The sequence below is a fragment of the Quercus robur genome, chromosome 5 (genome assembly GCF_932294415.1).
Source record: "Quercus robur chromosome 5, dhQueRobu3.1, whole genome shotgun sequence".
Lineage (NCBI taxonomy): Eukaryota > Viridiplantae > Streptophyta > Magnoliopsida > Fagales > Fagaceae > Quercus > Quercus robur.
In genome coordinates this window covers 62,830,052-62,852,707 of record NC_065538.1, presented here as the reverse complement: position 1 = coordinate 62,852,707, position 22,656 = coordinate 62,830,052, and the positions used below count along the sequence as shown (strand labels likewise).

At 34.8% G+C, this 22,656-nt stretch overlaps 3 protein-coding genes across 9 annotated transcripts in view; all 3 read right to left on the bottom strand.

Annotated features, from left to right (window-relative positions):
* Positions 1 to 372: 372 nt before the first annotated feature.
* LOC126726619 (F-box protein SKIP19-like) lies at positions 373 to 10,497 on the bottom strand. 3 transcript variants are annotated; one of them, XM_050431904.1, is made up of 3 exons: positions 10,345 to 10,497; positions 4,476 to 4,785; positions 373 to 1,133 (listed from the first exon to the last, which is right to left on the bottom strand). In XM_050431904.1, the coding sequence occupies exons 1-3, from the start codon at positions 10,379 to 10,381 to the stop codon at positions 497 to 499; spliced, it is 984 nt and encodes a 327-aa protein (XP_050287861.1). In that variant the 5' UTR covers positions 10,382 to 10,497; the 3' UTR covers positions 373 to 496. The 3 variants fall into 3 exon arrangements, with proteins under 3 accessions (XP_050287861.1, XP_050287860.1, XP_050287862.1); XM_050431903.1 differs by lacking the exon at positions 10,345 to 10,497 and having other exon boundaries at positions 4,476 to 4,963; XM_050431905.1 differs by lacking the exons at positions 373 to 1,133; positions 4,476 to 4,785 and adding an exon at positions 5,986 to 6,806 and having other exon boundaries at positions 10,035 to 10,497.
* Positions 10,498 to 13,125: 2,628 nt separating this feature from the next.
* On the bottom strand, positions 13,126 to 17,806 carry LOC126726618 (putative F-box/LRR-repeat protein 23). Its single transcript, XM_050431902.1, has 2 exons — positions 17,236 to 17,806; positions 13,126 to 13,948 (listed from the first exon to the last, which is right to left on the bottom strand). The coding sequence occupies exons 1-2, from the start codon at positions 17,676 to 17,678 to the stop codon at positions 13,336 to 13,338; spliced, it is 1,056 nt and encodes a 351-aa protein (XP_050287859.1). The 5' UTR covers positions 17,679 to 17,806; the 3' UTR covers positions 13,126 to 13,335.
* Positions 17,807 to 18,709: 903 nt separating this feature from the next.
* The window catches only part of LOC126726617 (F-box protein SKIP19-like), a 30,821-nt gene continuing 26,874 nt past the window's right edge, over positions 18,710 to 22,656 (bottom strand). For 4 of the 5 annotated variants that reach the window (XM_050431899.1, XM_050431901.1, XM_050431900.1 and 1 more), the window contains one exon: positions 18,710 to 19,792. In XM_050431899.1, the coding sequence (XP_050287856.1) occupies positions 18,841 to 19,792 (952 nt within the window). In that variant the 3' untranslated portion in view covers positions 18,710 to 18,840. Of the gene's footprint in view, positions 19,793 to 20,955; positions 21,482 to 22,656 lie in introns of those variants that run through there. The other variant, XM_050431898.1, reaches the window with a different exon arrangement.

Here is a 22,656-nt window from a genome sequence, read left to right as displayed (position 1 = left end):
TCGTTCTGAAATAAATTGGATATCATTAAAAAAAAAAAAAAAGAATGTTGATTGTGTCCGTACAAGTTTATAAATGTCAAGTTCAAAGGTGTGGATGGTAACTTGTGGGTTCTAATTATTAACCTCAAGCGTGTTAATGTATTTTAATCATAGTGCCTCGGCGTTTATAAGGGGGCTTCTCCACAGACACACACAAGAGACCCATATATCAATAGAATGATAAGAGTACTAACCATAGTAGGAGCTATGAAATTTGTGCAAAACAAATATATACACTCTATTTTATTTTTCCCCTTCGAAAAGTCAAGCCATAAAGTCGTATAATAATTTAAGACTTGCTGAAAATATAACGTTGCTTCATAATGGACGGCATTTGCATGGGTAGGATATATTAATTAGATTATTAACTATCCAAAATATCGGTAGACAAATACACAAATACAGGAGCACACAAGTCATTTTTTTTAGACGCACTTTACAAAAGGACCAAAAGGACTTAGCCAAAATAGTAATCTCCGTAGTCATAAAAATCATAGTCTGTGAAATCATCATCGGATAAATCGCTTTCCCCTGAGAATTCATAATGCCCATAACCCTCAGAGAGAGAGAGGTAATCTATGTCCGACATACCAGATGGGTCGTTTTCATCAAAAGATCCACCATCATCAATTTCAGCAGCAAATTCATAGTCATCAGTGGGATCATCGGGACGCCACAAGCTTTTAATCCGTTCAGCACATCTTTTTCCCAAATCCCCAGATAGATTGACATTGAAACATTGCCTTAGGTCAAGTGATTCAAGGTGAGGACAACCATTAAGTATGGCATTCAAGCCATCATTTGTCAGCTGATTTCCAAAAAGCTGGAGGTGGCGCAATTCAGGCATGCTCTCTGCAACAGCAACTGCCTCCTCATCGCACTCTATGTGAACGCTTCTAATCCCCTGCCGGTTCAATTTGAATGATTTCAAAAGAGGACAACAGCGCCCCAAAGCCATCAGAGGTTCTTTTGAAAATAAACAAATTGTAATATCCAGCTCCTCCAATAATGGAAGTTTTGCAGCTGCTTCATTCAATCCCTCATCCGTAATGTGATAGCAAGAAACAAGACGAAGGCGTCTAAGCTGACTTGAACTGCCAAAATACCAGAAGATATGATAAATAAAATAAAAAAGAACCAGCAGTTATAAAGTAAATACAAAATTGTGGAAGAATTCTGCATCTACAAATCCCTTTTTGGAGAACAAATAGCTTGAGCCCACCATATATAGATAGTGAACTGCAGTAAGTGATCAAAGAAATATTTTTCTAGAACCAGCAGCCCATTGGGGCTCATAATTCTATAGGAGGGCTTGAATGTGTTGTGCTGTCTATCTAGTTGGGAACATTCTCTAAACCAAATCATCCACGAAACCAATTAATAAAATCCCATGCCCAAAGCTTCCTACCTGAATTTGAAGCTATCAACCCAAGTACTTGTGACCATGTGTCAGCTGACAACATAAGCAAGCTTGCCCAAATATCAAAAACAAGCAAACTATCCCAAGTTTGTAACACATCAATTGAAAACACAGAATACAGCCTAAAGTAGTAGACTAGTAATCAGTATCTAGTAACATATAGTCATAGCCCTATAAATGAGTATTAGTTTACATATGCTGATACTTGGGAAAAAAAAGGCTTTCTTTAATATAGGCCAACTATAATACTACATAATAAAATTGCACTTGTGGCATCATTTTAGAGAAGTCACTGCTGCACCAATTAGACCTAATTATAACAGACCTAGGTTCTAATGAATTACACAAGCCTCATGGATGTTTAAATCCTTAATTAAAACATGAAAGGAGTCCAAATGTACTGAGGGTTGAACAATAGGCAATATTATGCAAAGGTAATTTAAATGATCAGTTTGATTAAAGTCCTCAACAAATTGCAAGAGATGCAAATTTACTTATTCGTCAATTGATAATTGGCTCAATGTGCATGAAGTATACAACAAACCACTCAGTGTGCGCAAGAGTGACAAAACTGATAGCACCCCAAATTTTAATGAAGAAAAAAAAAAGAGTTAACCTATTTTTCTCTTTGACATAAGTGGTCATTGGTGTAGGACAGATTAGATTATTAGAAATATGTATACATGTTCTTGTGAAGTGCTTTATACTCAATAAAACTTGTAGATTTTAGGGTTAGGTATAGGGCTTTTAGCTTGAATATGGCTTGAAAAGATTGGATTTTTAAGGAGAAAACAAGCTGTTGAGTGTGTTCCTAAATAAAATATGGGGGGATTGGGGGTGAGAAAATTATACACCTTCAATCAAGTATTATTGGGGAAATGGTCATAATATTTTGAAGATGCAGGAGATCAATTTTGAAGAAGAGTGATTGGTGCGGGAATTGGGGAAACTTGGGGTCAATGGACAATGGGGTCTATCAGCAGTAGTCAGGGGTGTGACCTATGGAGGAGTATAAGGGTAAAATGATGAGGAAACTTGGGCCAATGGACAATGTAAATTGTACACACCAGTAATGCTCATGGGTGTGGCCTATGGAGGAGTGTAAGGGTGGGATAGGATAAGTGCACGAGGTACATTTGTTATGAGATTGGGGATGGTCATAGGGTAAATTTCTATACAAGGCCCAGTAATCTTGTACTCTCTTTGTTTTTTGATTGTAAGTTATAGTCACCCAATGGGTCATGAACCTAGAGTGTAGTAATCATGTACTGAAAGAGAGATACCCAGATTTGTATTCAATTGCTGTATATAAAGACACTTCAGTGCATATGTATTTGGAGCAAATAAACGAGGGGGATCTCAATAATGGAATATTAAAATTGCACGTGATTTTTAAAGCTGGGATCTCTTTTTTATTTTTTTGATAGGTAATCAGTGTAGTTATAATGTTATATTGACAATATATATATATATAAGAGTTACACCTTTTTTTGGACCATTGATTATTATTAGATCTGAGGGTGAAAAAACACTCATAGTAATGTCATTATTATTTTCTAAAAATTAGGGATTTAGGCATTAACTCTTCTTATTAAAGGGGGGAAAAAAAAAACTCAGCATTAACTCCCACTTTCCTCCACATCATCATCTTCTTCCTCTCATCCTCTCTCACATCTATTTTCCTGCACTATGTACTTTCAGGTCACCATCATTGATTTCTACTGGAAAATTTTAGAAATAGTCACAATCATTTTAGAGAAAAATTGTTGAGGATGAGTATTTCTGCAGATAAAAAGAACGCATGGCCAAAGTCAATTTAAAAAATTAGTGCTCTAACAACGTGATACTATCTCTTAGCCATATCATCATCTCCCACTATGGTCCTTGAATGATCTTAAAAAAGATGGGCTCCCTTACATCAATATATGCAAAGCATCATGGTTTATGGCAAAATAGGCTAGTACTTTCGTGGCGTTATTTTTCTTTGTATAATGAACAAACACTCCAAGGACCACCACCTTGGAGTTGAACCTTAATGTCCTCCATGATATGGCCCCACAGTCTCTAATGCTTGCCATACTCCAAAATAACCTCTACAGTGAAAGTCACAGCAAACCTAAGTAGCTAAATATACAATCAACATTTGTCTTGCTTCCTTATGATTTGTTTGCACGAGAGCAAGAAGATTATGTGAGAGAGGAAGAACATGATGGCTTTTTTTTTTTTTTTTTTTTTTTTTTGCGTTGGTAAGAAGAGTTACTGCCTAAATCACTAATTTCTAGAGAATAATAATGACATTACCGTGAGTGTGTTTTCACCCTTAAATCTAATAGTAATCAATGATCCAAAAAAGGTGTAACTCTTTTGAAGTTATACCAGGTGTAACTTGAACCCATCTCTCTCTCTCTCTCTCTCTCTCTCTCTCTCTCTATATATATATATATATATATATATAAAGGAAAACGAGTTCACAATGATGAACCCAAAAGAACAAAGATCAAGCAGCTATTCTAAGAGAGACAAGGAAATCTATGTTGGATGAGCAATCCTAGAAACCCCAACATCGAGACCAATCAAAAAGAGTTCACTGGCACAAATCTTTTAAATGGGTCAGTCAGTTCTCTTTTCAATATCCCTTATTCCAAAATCCTTTTTTTTAAGATTTTATTCAAAAGAGACTACTTCATGCAAAACGGGAATAAAGTAGCCTACAGAATCCCAAACAAATACAACAGATTATATACAAAAAGACAGTTCCAATTACATGAGAAGAATTAAGTGCAAGTTAAGCTATAGTTCCCTGGCCAATTATCCAATTTAGAGTCAATCGACGCCAACTTGATTTGACAACTGAAGTACAAGTTCAGGGACTAAATTATATGTTAGCCAAAGATATAAACAAAAAATGAACAATTCCAATTACACCAAAAAACCAAAATGTGACAGATATATCAAAAATCACTGAGTATTAATTATGAAATTGAGAGAGCATATTGAGAGAAAATATAGAAGAGACCTGAGGGTGATGTGTTTGAGGAGATCGTCAGTGCCGAAGTACTCGATGCTGATATCACGCAACTGACCGGAGCTGCGATCGATGGCGTGGCGGCACATCTTCTCGAGGTGATCGAGGTCCAAAGGCGTGTCCCAGTACTCGTGATTGCGCATGTCGATGGCGCGCCACATGGAGGGGTCTTTGCAGAGATTGCGCCAATGCATGCACACCCTCTGCGCGCTCTCCAGGATCTCGATTGCTCCCAGTCTCTGCAGAATCGACGCCGTCACGTCCCTCGGAAGTTCCAGCCAGTTCCTGTACTGCTCACTACGAGTAGAAGAAGAAGAAGATGAAGATGAAGATGAAGATGGGGACTCCATTTTCCTGGTTCAGATTTTACATACTTAGGGAAATTCTGGAAAATGGAAATGGGACTTTCTAGGGTTTGGAATTTGGGTGTGTTTGAGAATTTTGACTCAATTGAATTAAATGATGGAAGGAATATATGACTTGCCACGATTTTTTTTAAATCCTGTCCGATCGGGCGGTTTTTTTTTTTTTTTTTTTTTTATAAATAAATAAATAAATATTGTGTTATTAGTTCCCTAAATAATCTTTAATAACCAAAAAAAGACCTCAAGAATATTTTTGATAATTGAATAGTTGTAATGGGGAGGGACATTTCAACCGAGAGAGAATGTCAGGGACATATAAAAAGGTGATAACTAATTAAACTATAAGCTTGTTAATGTATTTTTTGTCATACTATAAGTCATAATCTCGTTAATGTACTATCTGTCATATTTAATATAAACTATTGATTTACATTAGTAATGTGCAATAATGAATGCCCAAATTAAAATACTCCACGAACCGAACTTTAATAACATAAAGCTAGCCAAAAATCTAGATGGACTCCAAGATGATTCAACCTAACAATGATCTTATTGAATCTTTGCTTAATCATTCACTGTTTAATTTGAGAGTTCAATTGTTAATGGTCCCATAATAGAGACCTTGCTTTTTCAATAAAGTTACGTCATTTATCAAACCAAATATAAAATGTAATTTTTAAGTATTCCTAAAGTACAGGAAAATGATATTCTCTCTTTCCACATTTATGATGAACCCTACCATAAATTTAACGAGTAAACTCTATCATATATATGAAAATAGAGAGCAACATACTCCATACTCTGAAAGTACCTAAAAATTACCCTTTACTCTTCAGAGAAGGAAAAAAAAAAAAAAATCTTTGCATAGTGAGAGATTCCTAGGAATTGTAGGCCCTATGAAATTTGCTTAAACATATAAACTAGTCACAGGATGGATCCTAATTATATATATAATAAATCCAACTAGGAGATCTTATTACACCATTTTTTTTTCAGCTCTATTTTTACCCCTTTTCAAAAGTCCACCTATAAAGTTATATATTAATTTAAGATTTGCCAAAATGTCACGTTACTTTTACTGAACGACGGCATTTGCATAATTAGGATATATTAATATTAGTTTATTAGAAACTATATAAGTTCAAACTTCATGTCTAAATAAAATTCAAAATATTGGTACCGAATACTGAAATGCAGAGCACATAATAAGTCATTTTGTTTAGGTGCGCACTTTACAAAAGGACTTGTCAAAAAATATAATTTCAAAGTTTTGATACTCAGTGAAATCATCATAGGAGAAATTGGTGTCCCCTGAGAATCCTTGATACCCATAATCATCAGAGAGGTCATCCAATATACTCCCAATCCTCACTGTATTTTCTAAAGTAATCATCATAGGAGTAATCACTGTCGTAGTAACACTCATAATCATCAGAGAGGTTCTATACCCAACATTCAAAACGGAATGTCTTGCTCAAAAGATCCATTATCAGAAGTTTCAACAATGAATCCACAGTCACTAGTAGAATCATTGGGAAGCCACAAGTTTTTAATCCGTGCACATCTTCTTCCCAAATCTCCAGACAAAGTGACATGGTAACATTTCCTCAGGTCAAGTGATTCAAGGTTAGGACAATTGTCTAGTATGGCCTGCAAGCCATCATTTGTCAGATCATTTCTCATAAGCTGGAGGTGGCGCAATTCGGGCATGTTCTTTGCAACAGCTACTGCCTCCTCATCACATTGTATGCCAGGGAATCTATACATACCAGGGTTCCATTTGAATGATTTCAAATGAGGACAATGGCGCCCCACAGCTTCAATAGTTTCACCTGACAGTAAAGAACTCATAATCTCCAGCTCCTCCAATAATGGAAGTTTTTCAGCCATTTCAATCAATCCCTCATCTGTAATTTCATAGCAATCAAAGAGTCGAAGGCGTCTGAGCTGACTCGAACTGCAAAAATACCAAGGATGTGATAAAAAAATGAACCAGCAGTTATAAACAGACGGACAAAGTTTGGCTCCATACTATTTGAAGCTATCTTTTCCAACCTATTATGGCAAATCATAAGACTATCCATGTGTATTATTTAAACAAGTTACATGACTCATTAAAAAAGTAATGTAGCTAAAACAACATTTGAATGGTCTTTTCAATTGTCACATAGTAGGTTGAAATAAGATAGCTCCAAACATTCTTAGAGCCAAACTTTTTCCTAAACAGACATGTAAACACAAAAATGTGGAATGATTTTGCATCTGCAAATTCAATATTGGAGACAAATAGCTTGAACCCACCATATAGATTGTGAACTGCAGTGCGTCTACTGTACACAGAAAAATTGTTAAGGAACAGAAAACAACGTATCTAGTTGGGAACATTATCTAGGCCAAATCACCCAAGCTTCATTCCTGAATTTGAAGCCATCAATCCAAGTACTTGTGACCATCAGTAAACAACATAAGCAAGCTTGCCCAAATATCAAAAACAGGCAAACTATTCCAAGTTTGTAACTCCTCCACGGAAAATAAAGGATATATATGTACTCCTCAAGCATTTTTAATTCCTTGATTTAAACATTAAGAAGGGAGCCCAAATGCAGTGATTGTTGAACAATAGGCATTATTATGCAAAGGTAGTTTGAACAGTCAATCTGATCATTTGATCCAAGACACACAACAAATTGTAGGAGGTACAAATTACTTTATTCGTCAATTGATATTTGGTTCAATATGCATTAAATATCCAAAAAATTGGGGTTAAATGTGGTTGCAACAACCAATCATTGTGTGCAAGAGTGATAAAAATAATAACACCCCAAATTTTACTGAAGAAGAAAGAACAAGTTAAGTCATTTCTCTCTTTGATATAAGTGATCATTGGTGTAGGACAAATTAGAAACAAACTGTATACATGTGCTTGTGGTGTGCTTAAAGTTTATAATACTTGTAGATTTAGGTCTAGGGTCTACAGTTTGAATATAGCTTTGAAAGGTTGGATTTAAGGGGTGAACAAGCTGCTGTGTGTTCTCCAATAAAATATAGGTTTTTTTTTTTTTTAAGAATCAAGCATTATCTAGGGAAATGGTTGTGGTACTTTAAAGAGGCAAAAGATCAATTTTGAAAAAGAATGATTGGTGAAGGGAAGCTCAGGGTCAATGGACAATGGAGAGGAACAGAATTTGAGGGTGCAATTTGTAATTTGGCCTTTTGTTTTTTGTGGACAGCAGCTTGGTAAAAAACCTAGACAAGGGACAATCTCATAAAAAGAGGGACAACTTCCATATATTAGTTTTGTATTGTGCAAATGTTACAGGAAAACAATGGATCATTTGTTGACCCATTGCACAATGGCTCCTGAATTATGGGCTTTTTACTTTTGTAATGTTTGGAATACAGTCATGATGCCTAACAGCCTAAGAGGGTTATCGTTGTTCTTTTTGGCTGGAGAAGCTGCTTGAAAAGCATAGGAGTTCATTTGTCCGGAAGGCACACCTCTTTGCTTAATGTGTGGATAATTTGGAGGAAAAGGAATAGTGGCATCTTTAATAGAGTGGAGCTAATTGTTACTGAGCCTGAGACTCTGAGTTGAAATCCAACACTTGAGATCTTTATTCAAGTGGTCCAAAAGAAGAGGCACAATTTAATTCAGTCCCTTTCTTTTTTGTATGTACTTATTGATTATTTTTTATAAGTAGGAGTAACTTGCATAGTTATCAAAATAGAACCAACAATTGACCTGATTAAAAGACTATTTCACTGCTTTATTGAGTCCACTACCAGTTCATTAGTTGAATTGTAGACTTGAGACTTATTATTTCATACATTTTATAGTTACTAAAATAATTAATACAAAAAAAAATACAAACAAGTTATATATATTCAAAGAAAAAAAAAAAAAGAATTGAACAATGAGCTCAACAAATGACTTAGTTATAAAACAAGTAAAGAAAAATACATCACATGACATAAACACATTATTCATGTACATTATTCAAAATCAAAAAAGAGAGAAGAAAAGAGAAAACTTTGGGCTATTCAGAGGCAGTGATAGAGAGAGACACACTCTATCCATGCATGATTTCAATAACACAACATGATTCCTATTATCAAAATCTGAATATCTCTTGAGCAGTGTAGTCAAAGGCAAGCCAGGCACTCGCCTAGGCGCCTGGGTGAGGCGAGGCGCCTTAAAGGCTCTAGAGTGAGGCGCTCGCCTTTAGAGTCTAAGTGAGCAAGGCGACTGCCTTAAGCCATGAAAAAGGAGCTAAGGCGAGAACCTCAAGTATTTTTTTTTAAGTTAATTTTTTTTTTTTTTTAATAAAAAGTTTGTTGTGAAACCTATTTTTAAATTATTAATTTCAAATGGCATGTTATAAAACCTATTGTTAGTTAAATTAATTTACAAATTTGTTTTAAAAGACTGATTGTTATATTGAAGCTTATTGTAAATCATATTGTTAGAACTAACTAATAGAGCCTAAACCATGTTAATCCCATTTTGAAATAATTTGATGGACCTAATATCTTCATGCTACACATTGAAAAACACTTCATTATAATATTATAATACACTAGGTACATATGATTTAAATTCTATATGTATAATAAATATATTGAGAATGGGGAGCCTTGCTTTACTCGGGCTAGAGCCTTTTTGTCGCCTCACGCCTTAGGCAATACAAGGCCTCTTTCATCTTTGACTACCTTGCTCTTGAGTAATATCTATTAGGACTTGGACTCCTAATTCATGGGTAAACACCAACCTTAAAGCTAGGATGCACAGACACAGACACGGGCAAAGGTAGAGCAATTTTTGAAAAATCATAACACGATACAACAGATAGGACATCTTTACGACACAACACAGATATGGCGTGTCCGTGCATCCTAGCCTTAAAGTGCCCATGATAGTTAATTTGGCATTTCAAATCCAAATTCAAGTATCCAAACGCAATCAATCATAAAGTTCTAGACTAATCGTTTGCCCCCAAAAAAAAAATTACGGATACCCCAAATTACAAAGTCAACCATAATTTATTGAAAACAAAAAACCCAACTTGGAAATCATTTTATTAAATTAGCATTTGCATTTGGTTTTTCTAGAGTTTATTATAAAAATAAAATAAAATAACTGAAAATACAAAAACAAAAATTTAACCAAAAAAGAAGAAGAAGTTACCTTTGGGCGATATAATTGAGGAGTTCATCGTTAGCGACGTACTGGATGTTGATACCTCGCAATTGGCCGCAGCTGCGATCGACGAAGTTGCGGCACATCTTCCGCTGGTAGGATGGCCCGTCTTCCCCTTTGCAGAGATTGCACATGTTGATGTCGCGCCACATGGAGGGGTCTTTGCAGAGATTGCGCCAATGCATGCACACCTTCTGCGCGCTCTCCAGGATCTCGATTGCTCCCAGTCTCTGCAGAATCGACGCCGTCACGTCCCTCGGAAGTTCCAGCCAGTTCCTGTACTGCTCACTACGAGTAGAAGTAGAAGGAGTAGAAGAAGAAGATGGGGACTCCATTCTCGTGGTTCAGATTTTACATACTTAGGGAAATTCTGGAAAATGGAAATGGGACTTTCTAGGGTTTGGAATTTGGGTGTGTTTGAGAATTTTGACTCAATTGAATTAAGGGTGAGTTTGGTTCAGTTTTTTTGTAAAAGTGCATAATGAAAAAGTGGAGTTTTAAAAAAGTGCATAATTGAAAAAGTGCATTTTCAAAAAGTTGAGTGTTTGGTAAAAACTGTTAAAAAGTGCTTTTTGAAAAAGCTGAGTGTTTGGCTAGTACTTATAAAAGTGACAATTTAAGGGATAAATTACTAAAAAGGACAATGTATATATAAAAGCATCTCCAGCAGGTTAGACAAATTTTTGTGCTGTTTGGACAATCAATAATGACATTTATCTTTTGCCTATCCAATTTTTTAATTTTTATTTTGTAATCAAATTTATTCTTTTTTAATATTTATTTTTCTTTTTCTATTCATTTTCAACAATTATATTTTTCAACAAAAAGTGTTACATTCACAATATTTTTTGCAATACTTTCACAAGAATCATAACAAAATCTTATATGAAAAGTTATTACTAGTTCTAATTTGAACTCATTACTAAAATTATGCACTTTACTCATCAATATTAGCTAATTACTTAAAATTTATTGTGAAAATATTGTGGTAATATTTTGAAATTGTGATTTCTAATACTCTTTTTTTTTTTTTTTTTTTCCTCCATACGTTACCTTTTCCTTTTTTTTTTTTCTTTTTTTTTTCTCTTGTATTTTATCCCACCACACACGTGTACACTCTTTTGTCCACACCCTCTCCTTTTTCCTACACCTCCACCTTCCAGAAGGCTCTCTCATTCTCTCATTCTTTCCTTTTCCTTTTTCCTTTTCTGTTTGTTTCCAGAAGGCTCTCTCAATTCCAAAGCTCTCCGGCTCTCTCAATTTCTTCTCTGTCTTTTTTTTTTTTTCCACTTGATTTCCAAAAGATCTCCACTTCCGCTTCTTGACTTATGTGAAGCAAATTGCTCGCGGACCTGAACTGAACACTGTGGGCTTGAGGGCGATTTCAATGGTGTCGTCAGCGTGGCGTGGAGAGCCACGGAAGGTGTTTGATAAATTGACAATTGCTCACTGGAAGAAGCTACAGAGGGAGGAACGGTGATCGGCGATGGTCTCAGCGAGGTTGTTGGGCAAGAGTTGCTTGCCAGTTGCCACCACGTTCTGCGTTGAATCTTGGTTTCTATACTCTATGGTTGAGGATTGGCTTGGGTATTTGTTGTGTTTGGTTGCTGGGTTTGATTTGGTATTTCTCTATGGGTTGGTTTTCTTTTTTTCTTTTTGAAATGGTGGTGGTGGTTTTCTGTTTGGGGGTCTCGTTGATTTTAATCTTCTTCTTCCTCTTCTTCTTCTTTCTTTCTGTCTTTCTATGTGTATTTTTGGTATGTGTTTTTGGATTGTGGCCGTGGGTTTGTGCTATTTGATGGGTATTTCCGTAATTTTATTTTTGCAACGGTAACCTACTGAAAACGCGCATTGCGCGTTTTCATTTATGGACCGCCGATGGTCCATTTTCTATGCGCGTTTTCTCTTCAGCTTTTCTAAAAGTTCAAAACGCAACTTTTATAAAAAAGTTGCGTTTTGAACTTACCAAACGCAGAAACGGGCTTAACTTTTTTGAAAACGCCCGTTTTGGGCTGAAAAAGCGGAACCAAACGGGCACTAAATGATGGAAGGGATACATGACTTGCCACGATTTTTTTAAATCCTGTGCGATCGGGCGGCTTTTATTTTTTATTTTTATAAATAAATAAATAAATATTGTGTTATTAGTTCCCTAAATAATTTTTTAATAACAAAAAAAAGACCTCAAGAATATTTTTGATAATTGAATAGTTGTAATGGGGAGGGACATTTCAACCGAGAGAGAATGTCAGGGACATATAAAAAGGTGATAACTAATTAAACTATAAGCTTGTTAATGTATTTTTTGTCATACTATAAGTCATAATCTCGTTAATGTACTCTCTGTCATATTTAATATAAACTATTGATTTACATTAGTAATGTGCAATAATGAATGCCCAAATTAAAATACTCCACGAACCGAACGTTAATAACATAAAGCTAGCCAAAAAATCTAGATGGACTCCCAAGATGTTTCAACCTAACAATGATCTTATTGAATCTTTGCTTAATCATTCACCGTTTAATTTGAGAGTTCAATTGTTAATGGTCCCATAATATAGTCCTTGTTTTTTCAATAAAGTTATGTCATTTATCAAACCAAATATAAAATGTAATTTTTAAGTATTCTTAAAGTACAGGAAAATGATATTCTCTCTTTTCACATTTATGATGAACCCTACCATAAATTTAACGAGTAAACGCTATCATATATATGAAAAGAGAGAGCATCATACTCCATACTCTGAAAGTACCTAAAAATTACCCTTTACTCTTCAGAGAAGGAAAAATAAAAAAAATCTTTGCATAGTGAGAGATTCCTAGGAATTGTAGGCCCTATGAAATTTGCTTAAACATATAAACTAGTCACAGGATGGATCCTAATTATATATATAATAAATCCAACTAGGAGATCTTATTACACCATTTTTTTTCAACTCTATTTTTACCCCTTTTCAAAAGTCCACCTATAAAGTTATATATTAATTTAAGATTTGCCAAAATGTCACGTTACTTTTACTGAACGACGGCATTTGCATAATTAGGATATATTAATATTAGTTTATTAGAAACTATATAAGTTCAAACTTCATGTCTAAATAAAATTCAAAATATTGGTACCGAATACTGAAATGCAGAGCACATAATAAGTCATTTTGTTTAGGTGCGCACAATACAAAAGGACTTGTCAAAAAATATAATTTCAAAGTTTTGATACTCAGTGAAATCATCATAGGAGAAATTGGTGTCCCCTGAGAATCCTTGATACCCATAATCATCAGAGAGGTCATCCAATATACTCCCAATCCTCACTGTATTTTCTAAAGTAATCATCATAGGAGTAATCACTGTCGTAGTAACACTCATAATCATCAGAGAGGTCATCTATACCCAACATCCAAAACGGAATGTCTTGCTCAAAAGATCCATTATCAGAAGTTTCAACAATGAATCTACAGTCATTAGTAGAATCATTGGGAAGCCGCAAGTTTTTAATCCGTGCACATCTTCTTCCCAAATCTCCAGACAAAGTGACATTGAAACATTTCCTTAGGTCAAGTGATTCAAGGTGAGGACAATTGTCTAGTATGGCCTGCAAGCCATCATTTGTCAGCCTATTTCTAATAAGCTGGAGGTGGCGCAATTCGGGCATGTTCTTTGCAACAGCAACTGCCTCCTCATCACATTGTATGCCAGGGAGTCTATAAACAACATGGTTCCATTTGAATGATTTCAAATGAGGACAATGGCGCCCCACAGCTTCAATAGTTTCAACTGACAGTAAAGAACTCGTAATGTCCAGCTCCTCCAATAATGGAAGTTTTTCAGCCATTTTAATCAATCCCTCATCTGTAATTTCATAGCAATCAAAGAGTCGAAGGCGTCTGAGCTGACTCGAACTGCAAAAATACCAAGGATGTGATAAAAAAATGAACCAGCAGTTATAAACAGACGGACAAAGTTTGGCTCCATACTATTTGAAGCTATCTTTTCCAACCTATTATGGCAAATCATAAGACTATCCATGTGTATTATTTAAACAAGTCACATGACTCATTAAAAAAGTAATGTAGCTAAAACAACATTTGAATGGTCTTTTCAATTGTCACATAGTAGGTTGAAATAAGATAGCTCCAAACATTCTTAGAGCCAAACTTTTTCCTAAACAGACATGTAAACACAAAAATGTGGAATGATTTTGCATCTGCAAATTCAATATTGGAGACAAATAGCTTGAACCCACCATATAGATTGTGAACTGCAGTGCGTCTACTGTACACAGAAAAATTGTTCAAGGAACAGAAAACAACGTATCTAGTTGGGAACATTATCTAGGCCAAATCACCCAAGCTTCATTCCTGAATTTGAAGCCATCAATCCAAGTACTTGTGACCATCAGTAAACAACATAAGCAAGCTTGCCCAAATATCAAAAACAGGCAAACTATTCCAAGTTTGTAACTCCTCCACGGAAAATAAAGGATATATATGTACTCCTCAAGCATTTTTAATTCCTTGATTTAAACATTAAGAAGGGAGCCCAAATGCAGTGATTGCTGAACAATAGGCATTATTATGCAAAGGTAGTTTGAACAGTCAATCTGATCATTTGATCCAAGACACACAACAAATTGTAGGAGGTACAAATTACTTTATTCGTCAATTGATATTTGGTTCAATATGCATTAAATATCCAAAAAATTGGGGTTAAATGTGGTTGCAACAACCAATCATTGTGTGCAAGAGTGATAAAAATAATAACACCCCAAATTTTACTGAAGAAGAAAGAACAAGTTAAGTCATTTCTCTCTTTGATATAAGTGATCATTGGTGTCGGACAAATTAGAAACAAACTGTATACATGTGCTTGTGGTGTGCTTAAAGTTTATAATACTTGTAGATTTAGGTCTAGGGTCTATAGTTTGAATATAGCTTTGAAAGGTTGGATTTAAGGGGTGAACAATCTGCTGTGTGTTCTCCAATAAAATATAGGTTTTTTTTTTTTTAAAGAATCAAGCATTATCTAGGGAAATGGTTGTGGTACTTTAAAGAGGCAAAAGATCAATTTTGAAAAAGAATTATTGGTGAAGGGAAGCTCAGGGTCAATGGACAATGGAGAGGAACAGAATTTGAGGGTGCAATTTGTAATTTGGCCTTTCGTTTTTTGTGGACAGCAGCTTGGTAAAAAACCTAGACAAGGGACAATCTCATACAAAGAGGGACAACTTCCATATATTAGTGTTGTATTGTGCAAATGTTACAGGAAAACAATGGATCATTTGTTGACCCATTGCACAATGGTTCCTGAATTATGGGCTTTTTACTTTTGTAATGTTTGGAATACAGTCATGATGCCTAACAGCCTAAGAGGGTTATCGTTGTTCTTTTTGGCTGGAGAAGCTGCTTTGAAAAGCATAGGAGTTCATTTGTCCGGAAGGCACACCTCTTTGCTTAATGTGTGGATAATTTGGAGGAAAAGGAATAGTGGCATCTTTAATAGAGTGGAGCTAATTGTTACTGAGCCTGAGACTCTGAGTTGAAATCCAACACTTGAGATCTTTATTCAAGTGGTCCAAAAGAATAGGCACAATTTAATTCAGTCCCTTTCTTTTTTGTATGTACTTATTGATTATTTTTTATAAGTAGGAGTAACTTGCATAGTTATCAAAATAGAACCAACAATTGACCTGATTAAAAGACTATTTCACTGCTTTATTGAGTCCACTACCAGTTCATTAGTTGAATTGTAGACTTGAGACTTATTATTTCATACATTTTATAGTTACTAAAATAATTAATACAAAAAAATATACAAACAAGTTATATATATTCAAAGAAAAAAAAAAAAGAATTGAACAATGAGCTCAACAAATGACTTAGTTATAAAAAAAGTAAAGAAAAATACATCACATGACATAAACACATTATTCATGTACATTATTCAAAATCAAAAAAGAGAGAAGAAAAGAGAAAACTTTGGGCTATTCAGAGGCAGTGATAGAGAGAGACACACTCTATCCATGCATGATTTCAATAACACAACATGATTCCTATTATCAAAATCTGAATATCTCTTGAGCAGTGTAGTCAAAGGCAAGCCAGGCACTCGCCTAGGCGCCTGGGTGAGGCGAGGTGCCTTAAAGGCTCTAGAGTGAGGTGCCTTTAGTGAGGCGCTCGCCTTTAGAGTCTAAGTGAGCAAGGCGACTGCCTTAAGCCATGAAAAAGGTGCTAAGGCGAGAACCTCAAGTATTTTTTTTTAAGTTAATTTTTTTTTTTTTTTTTAATAAAAAGTTTGTTGTGAAACCTATTTTTAAATTATTAATTTCAAATGGCATGTTATAAAACCTATTGTTAGTTAAATTAATTTACAAATTTGTTTTAAAAGACTTATTGTTATATTGAAGCTTATTGTAAATCATATTGTTAGAACTAACTGAACTAACTGATAGAGCCTAAACCCATTTTGAAATAATTTGATGGACCTAATATCTTCTTGATACACATTGAAAAACACTTCATTATAATATTATAATACACTAGGTACATATGATTTAAATTCTATATGTATAATAAATATATTGAGAATGTGGCGCCTTGCTTTACTCGGGCTAGAGCCTTTTTGTCGCCTCACGCCTTAGGCAATACAAGGCCTCTTTCATCTTTGACTACCTTGCTCTTGAGTAATATCTATTAGGACTTGGACTCCTAATTCATGGGTAAACACCAACCTTAAAGCTAGGATGCACAGACACAGACACGGGTAAAGGTAGAGCAATTTTTGAAAAATCATAACGTGATACAACAGATAGGACATCTTTACGACACAGCACAGATATGGCGTGTCCGTGCATCCTAGCCTTAAAGTGCCCATGATAGTTAATTTGGCATTTCAAATCCAAATTCAAGTATCCAAACGCAATCAATCATAAAGTTCTAGACTAATCGTTTGCCCCAGAAAAAAAAAAATTACGGATACCCCAAATTACAAAGTCAACCATAATTTATTGAAAACAAAAAACCCAACTTAGAAATCATTTTATTAAATTAGCATTTGCATTTGGTTTTTCTAGAGTTTATTATAAAAATAATATTTTAAAAAAAAAAAAAAAAAAAAAAAAAAACCCAAATATCAAAAACTGAAAATACAAAAACAAAAATTTAAGCAAAAAAGAAGAAGAAGAAGTTACCTTTGGGCGATATAATTGAGGAGTTCATCGTTAGCGACGTACTCGATGTTGATACCTCGCAATTGGCCGCAGCTGCGATCGACGGCGTTGCGGCACATCTTCAGGGGGTAGGATGGCCCGTCTTCCCATTCGCAGAGATTGCACATGTTGATGTCGCGCCACATGGAAGGTTCTTTGCAGATACTGCGCCACAGCGTGCACACCATCTGTGCGGTCTCGAGGATCTCGACCGCACCGAGTCTCTGGAGAATCGACTCCGTCACGTCCCTCGGGAGCTCCAGCCAGTTCCGTGGAATCTCCTTTTTCCTCCACACTTTCTTAATTTGCTTTTTCGAAGAAGACGAAGAAGTAGAAGAAGAAGAAGGAGTAGGCTCCTTTTTCTTCCATACTTTCTTTTGAGGCACTTTCGGATTGGGATTGTCTCGGAATTTGAATTTCGGCATTTGGATTTTGGGTTCGGCGCTGAGAATTGGAATTTCTAGGGTTTTGGATTTGGTGTGCCGTAGTTTCTGGGAGATGAGATTTTGAGAGAGAGAGAGAGAGAGAGAGAGAATGAAAGAAAATGAAAATAGAAAGTTATGGATATCGGTATCGGTATATATATGGCTTGACACGTTTTTTTTTTTTTTAAATGCCTATACAATCGGGCGGGTTGGTTTTTTTTTTTTTTTTATAATATTTTATTTTATTTAAATAAAATTAATATGGTTTTTTTTTTTTTTTTTCAGTTTCAAAAAATAACAATGGGCTTTATAAGGAAACAAAAGAAAGTTTTCAAAACCCATCTTTTCGATTCATGAGACCCAGAATTTGCTTATGAGTAGGCCCAATTAAAATCACATAGAAAACCTTGCAATGATATGCTCTAAATCTTGCTTTTAACTCAGTTTTAGTATTTTTTTTTTGAAAGCCTTAAATCTCAATTAGAGTGGCATTTTTTCTTACTTAAAACTTAAAAGGATGTTTACAACACTGAGGCTTTTTTTTTTATTCGTTTAATTAAAATGTATAATAACATGTTTAGAAAAAAAAAAAAAAATCAAATTGTGAATCCATTAAAGTTATCTCCAATAGGGAAAAAATTATGAGAAGTTACAAAAGTGATTGCATTATCATGGGAAATGATGCTATGAAATTTGCTTAACATAAAATTTTTCTTTGAGAAGATGATTGACATAAAATTTAGTCATACAATGGATCCAAAATATTTTATAAGTTAAGAGTCTTGTAACTTAATTAATTTGCACTTTATCGTGTGTCCATAACATCCAAAATTCAAATCCCACATTCCTTGTTGTAAGTTGTAATTATCGAATTAGAAAAATTAATAATAATAATAATAATAATAATAAAAACAAAACAAAAGTCCAGCTATGAGGTTATTTAATAATTTAAGACTTGCTGGAATGTAATGATACGTTTACTGAATAGCATTTTCAGAGATATGATATATTAGTTAATTAGAGACTATAAATAAAAATTTCAAATCTAATCACCAAAGTACTCCTAACACAAAATATTCAAAAGTATAGCACAAAAGTCATTTTGTGTAGATGCACTATACAAAAGGACTAGCCAAAAAACTCTGAGGTCATTAATTGGATACTAGTAGATAGGATCGTTATCAGAGTCATCATCAAAAGATTCACCATTATCGAGGTCATCACCAAAAGATTCATCATCATCGGAGTCAATGGGATTGTTATCAGAGTCATCATCAAATGATCCATCATCATCGGGGTCGTCATCAAAAGATTCATCATCATCAGAGTCGATGGGATTGTTATCAGAGTCATCATCAAATGATCCATCATCATCATGAATGTCGTCAGAGTCATCATCAAAAGATTCATCATCATCATGAATGTTGTCTGTGTCATCATCAAAAGATCCATCATCATCATGAATGTGGTTGGATTCCTCATTAGAAGATCCATCATCATCATGTATGTCAGCAACAAATTCATATTCATCACCAAAAGATCCATCTTCATCATGAATGTCATCAAAGTCATCATCAAAAGATCCATCATCATCATAAATGTCATCAACGAATTCATAGTCATCAGTGGAATCACTGGAAAGATACAAGCTCTGTTCAGCAATGAATTCATAACCATCCATGGAATCATTGGGATGCCGCAAGTTTTTAATCCGTTCAGCACATCTTCTCCCCAAATTGCCTGACAAAGTGACATTGAAACATCTCCTTAAGTCAAGTGATTCAAGGTGAGGACAACCATCAAGTATGGCCTGCAAGCCATCATTAGTCAGCTGATTTCCAATAAGCTGGAGGTGATGTAATTCGCACATGTTCTTTGCAATAGCAACCGCCTCCTCATCACACTCTTTGTCAGCAGCATCCCACTTCTGATTCCATTTCAATGATTTCAAAAGAGGACAACAGCGCCCCACATCTTCCAGAGATTCTTTTGGCAATAAAAAAAGCGTAATGCCTAGCTCCTCCAATAATGGAAGTTTTGCAGCTGCTTCCCTCAATGCCTTTTCTGAAATGCTATCGCAACATACAAGACGAAGGCGTCTAAGCTGACTTGAACTGCATAAATACCAAGGATGTGATAAAAAATGAACTTGAAGTTATAAACAGACAAGTCAATACAAAAATGTGGAAGAATTCTGCAGCTACAAATTCTATATTGGAGGCAAATAGCTTGAACCCACCATATAGATTGTGAACTGCAGTAAGTCATCAAAGAGATTTTCTTTAGGACCTCCAGTCCAGTGTGACTCATAATTCTATAAGAGGGCTGCAATGTATTGGTAAGCTGTCTATTTTCTATTGTACACAGAAAAATCTTTGAAAGAAAAGAAAACAACATAACTAGTTGGGAACATTCTCTAGGCCAAATCACCCAAGCTTCCTACCTAACTTTGAAGCTATCAATCCAAGTACTTGTGACCATGTGTCAGCTAACAACATAAGCAAGCTTGCCCAAATAACCAAAAAAAAAAAAAAAGGGTTCAATGTTGTTGCAAATTGTTGAAGATGCAAATTACTTATTTCGTCAATTGATATTTGGTTCAATGTGCATTTAATATCCAAAAAAAGAGGTACAATGTGGTTGTAACAACCACTCATTTTGTTAAAGAGTGACAAAACTAATAGCACCCCAAATTTTACTGAAGAAGAAAGAACAAGTAAAGTTATTTCTCTCTTTGATACAAGTGATCATTGGTGTAGGACAAATTAGAAACAACCTGTATACATGTGCTTGTGGTGTGCTTAAAGTTTAATAATACTTGTAGATTTAGGTACAGGGTCTGTAGTTTGAATATAACTTCGAAAGGTTGGATTTAAGGGGTGAACAAGCTGCAGAGTGTGTTCTTCAATCAAGCATTATTGAGGAAATGGTCGTGGTACTTTGAAGAGTCATAGGTGTGGGGTAGCTTGGGGTATATGGACAACTGGGAGAGTCAGCAGTAGTCATGGGTGTGACCTATTGAGATCTTTGTTCAAGTGGTCCAAAACAATAGTATTTTAGGAGTACTTTTCGTAGTCAACAAAACTAGTCCACTGGTTCATTAGTTGAACAGTAGACTTAATAATTATTATTTCATAGTACAAAATTGTCATTTAAAACACATAAAAATTCGTACTTTAACAAATCAAATTACACCAAAATCAAATGAATAGAACAAAATCAAACAGATATATCACAAATCGAGATGGAAAAAAAAATAAAAAAATAAAAAATGTACCTTTGGGCAATGTAGATGAGGAGCTCGTCTGAGCCAAAGTTCTCGATGTTGATATCTAGCAGCTGGCCGAAACTGCGATCGATGGCGTGAATGCACATCTTCTCGAGACAGTATCGCATTGGCATGTTAATGGGGTCACCGAGACTACGTGTGCAGTAGCTATTGCGCATGTCGATGGCGCGCCACATGGAGGGGTCTTTGCAGAGACTGCGCCACAGCATGCACACCTTCTGCGCGGTCTCCAGTATCTCGACTGCCCCGAGTCTGTGTAGAATCGACGCCGTCACGTCCCTTGGGAGTTCCAGCCAGTTCCGGGTGGTCTCCTTTTTCTTCCTCCATACTTTCTTAGTTTGCTTTTTCGAAGATGAAGAAGGAGCAGAAAATGGAGCAGAAGGAGGAGGAGGAGGAGGAGGAAAAGGCTCTTTTTTCTTCCAAACTTTCTTCGGTGGCATTTTGGGATTTGGGTTTTCTCGAAATTGGTATTTTTTGCATTTGATTTTGATTTGGGCAGTGGAGTGGTAATGATATTTCTTCCATGATGATATTTCTAAGGTTTTTTTTTTTTTTGGTATTGGGTATCTAAATCCCGTTTATTTTTGTTAAAAGTGAAAAATTATTGTTAAAAATATTATAAATAAAGATAAAAATTAAAATAGTATGATGGGACCATAAATAACATTAAAAGTATAGTTAAATTATGAATAATTATAAAAATAAGTTAAATAATAAAATAATTTTAATTTTTAAGTGCAACCTAAACGCACACCTACTGTGATTAATATCGCCTGAGAAAAGAGACGAGAATGGAAGAAAATCAAACGTTATCCCATATATATATATATATATATAGGGCTTGATATGATTTTTTTTTTTTTTTTTTTTAATTCCTGTGCAGTTGGGCGGTTTTGATTTTGATTTTTTTTTTTTTAGAATAAATATGGGTGTAATTTTTTAATTCCGAAAATATACCTTCAATTACCGAAAAGAACGTAACGACACTTTAGCAGTCGGTAATAAAGTTAATCAAAAAGTGTGGAGTCCTTGATATTACACTTTTTAGTCTTTTCATAATAAATGTGTTTTTATTGAGGGATAATTTTTTTCTATTATCTAGCTAAGGCATAAATTAATTTATAACTTATATTTAGTTAAGACACGAATTAATTTTTAGCATAAGCAATGCTTGAATCTTAAATCTCTTATATGGTAATATGAGACTTTACTAGTTAAATTAATTTGAACCCGCACATTTAAAGAGAATCTTAACAATAATGATTTTTTTTTTAGAGATAATTACAACATACTGCTAACCCCGCATCTTGAACTCTTTTTCCCTAAACCCCAAGCACTCTGTGTATAAGGGAGTGCCAACAAGCTGCTAACAATAGTGAATTTAAGAAAACACATATAAATAAGACTGATATTGTACGTACAAAATAAGTGAGGAGACTATTGATCATTTTCTTCTTTATTGTGGATGAGAATTTCCAAACAAGATTCCCTTTGTTGGGAGAAAATTCATGGCATATTTGCAAACTCATTTCTTTTCTTACTTTAAAGGATAATTACAACACTTTTTTCCACCCTTTTCCCTTTTAATTAAAATGTATGATAAGTGATGATATATATAATCAAAATGTAGATCTATTAAAGTTATCTCCAATAAAACAACGCAGAAGAGAAGTTTAAGAAAGTGATTAC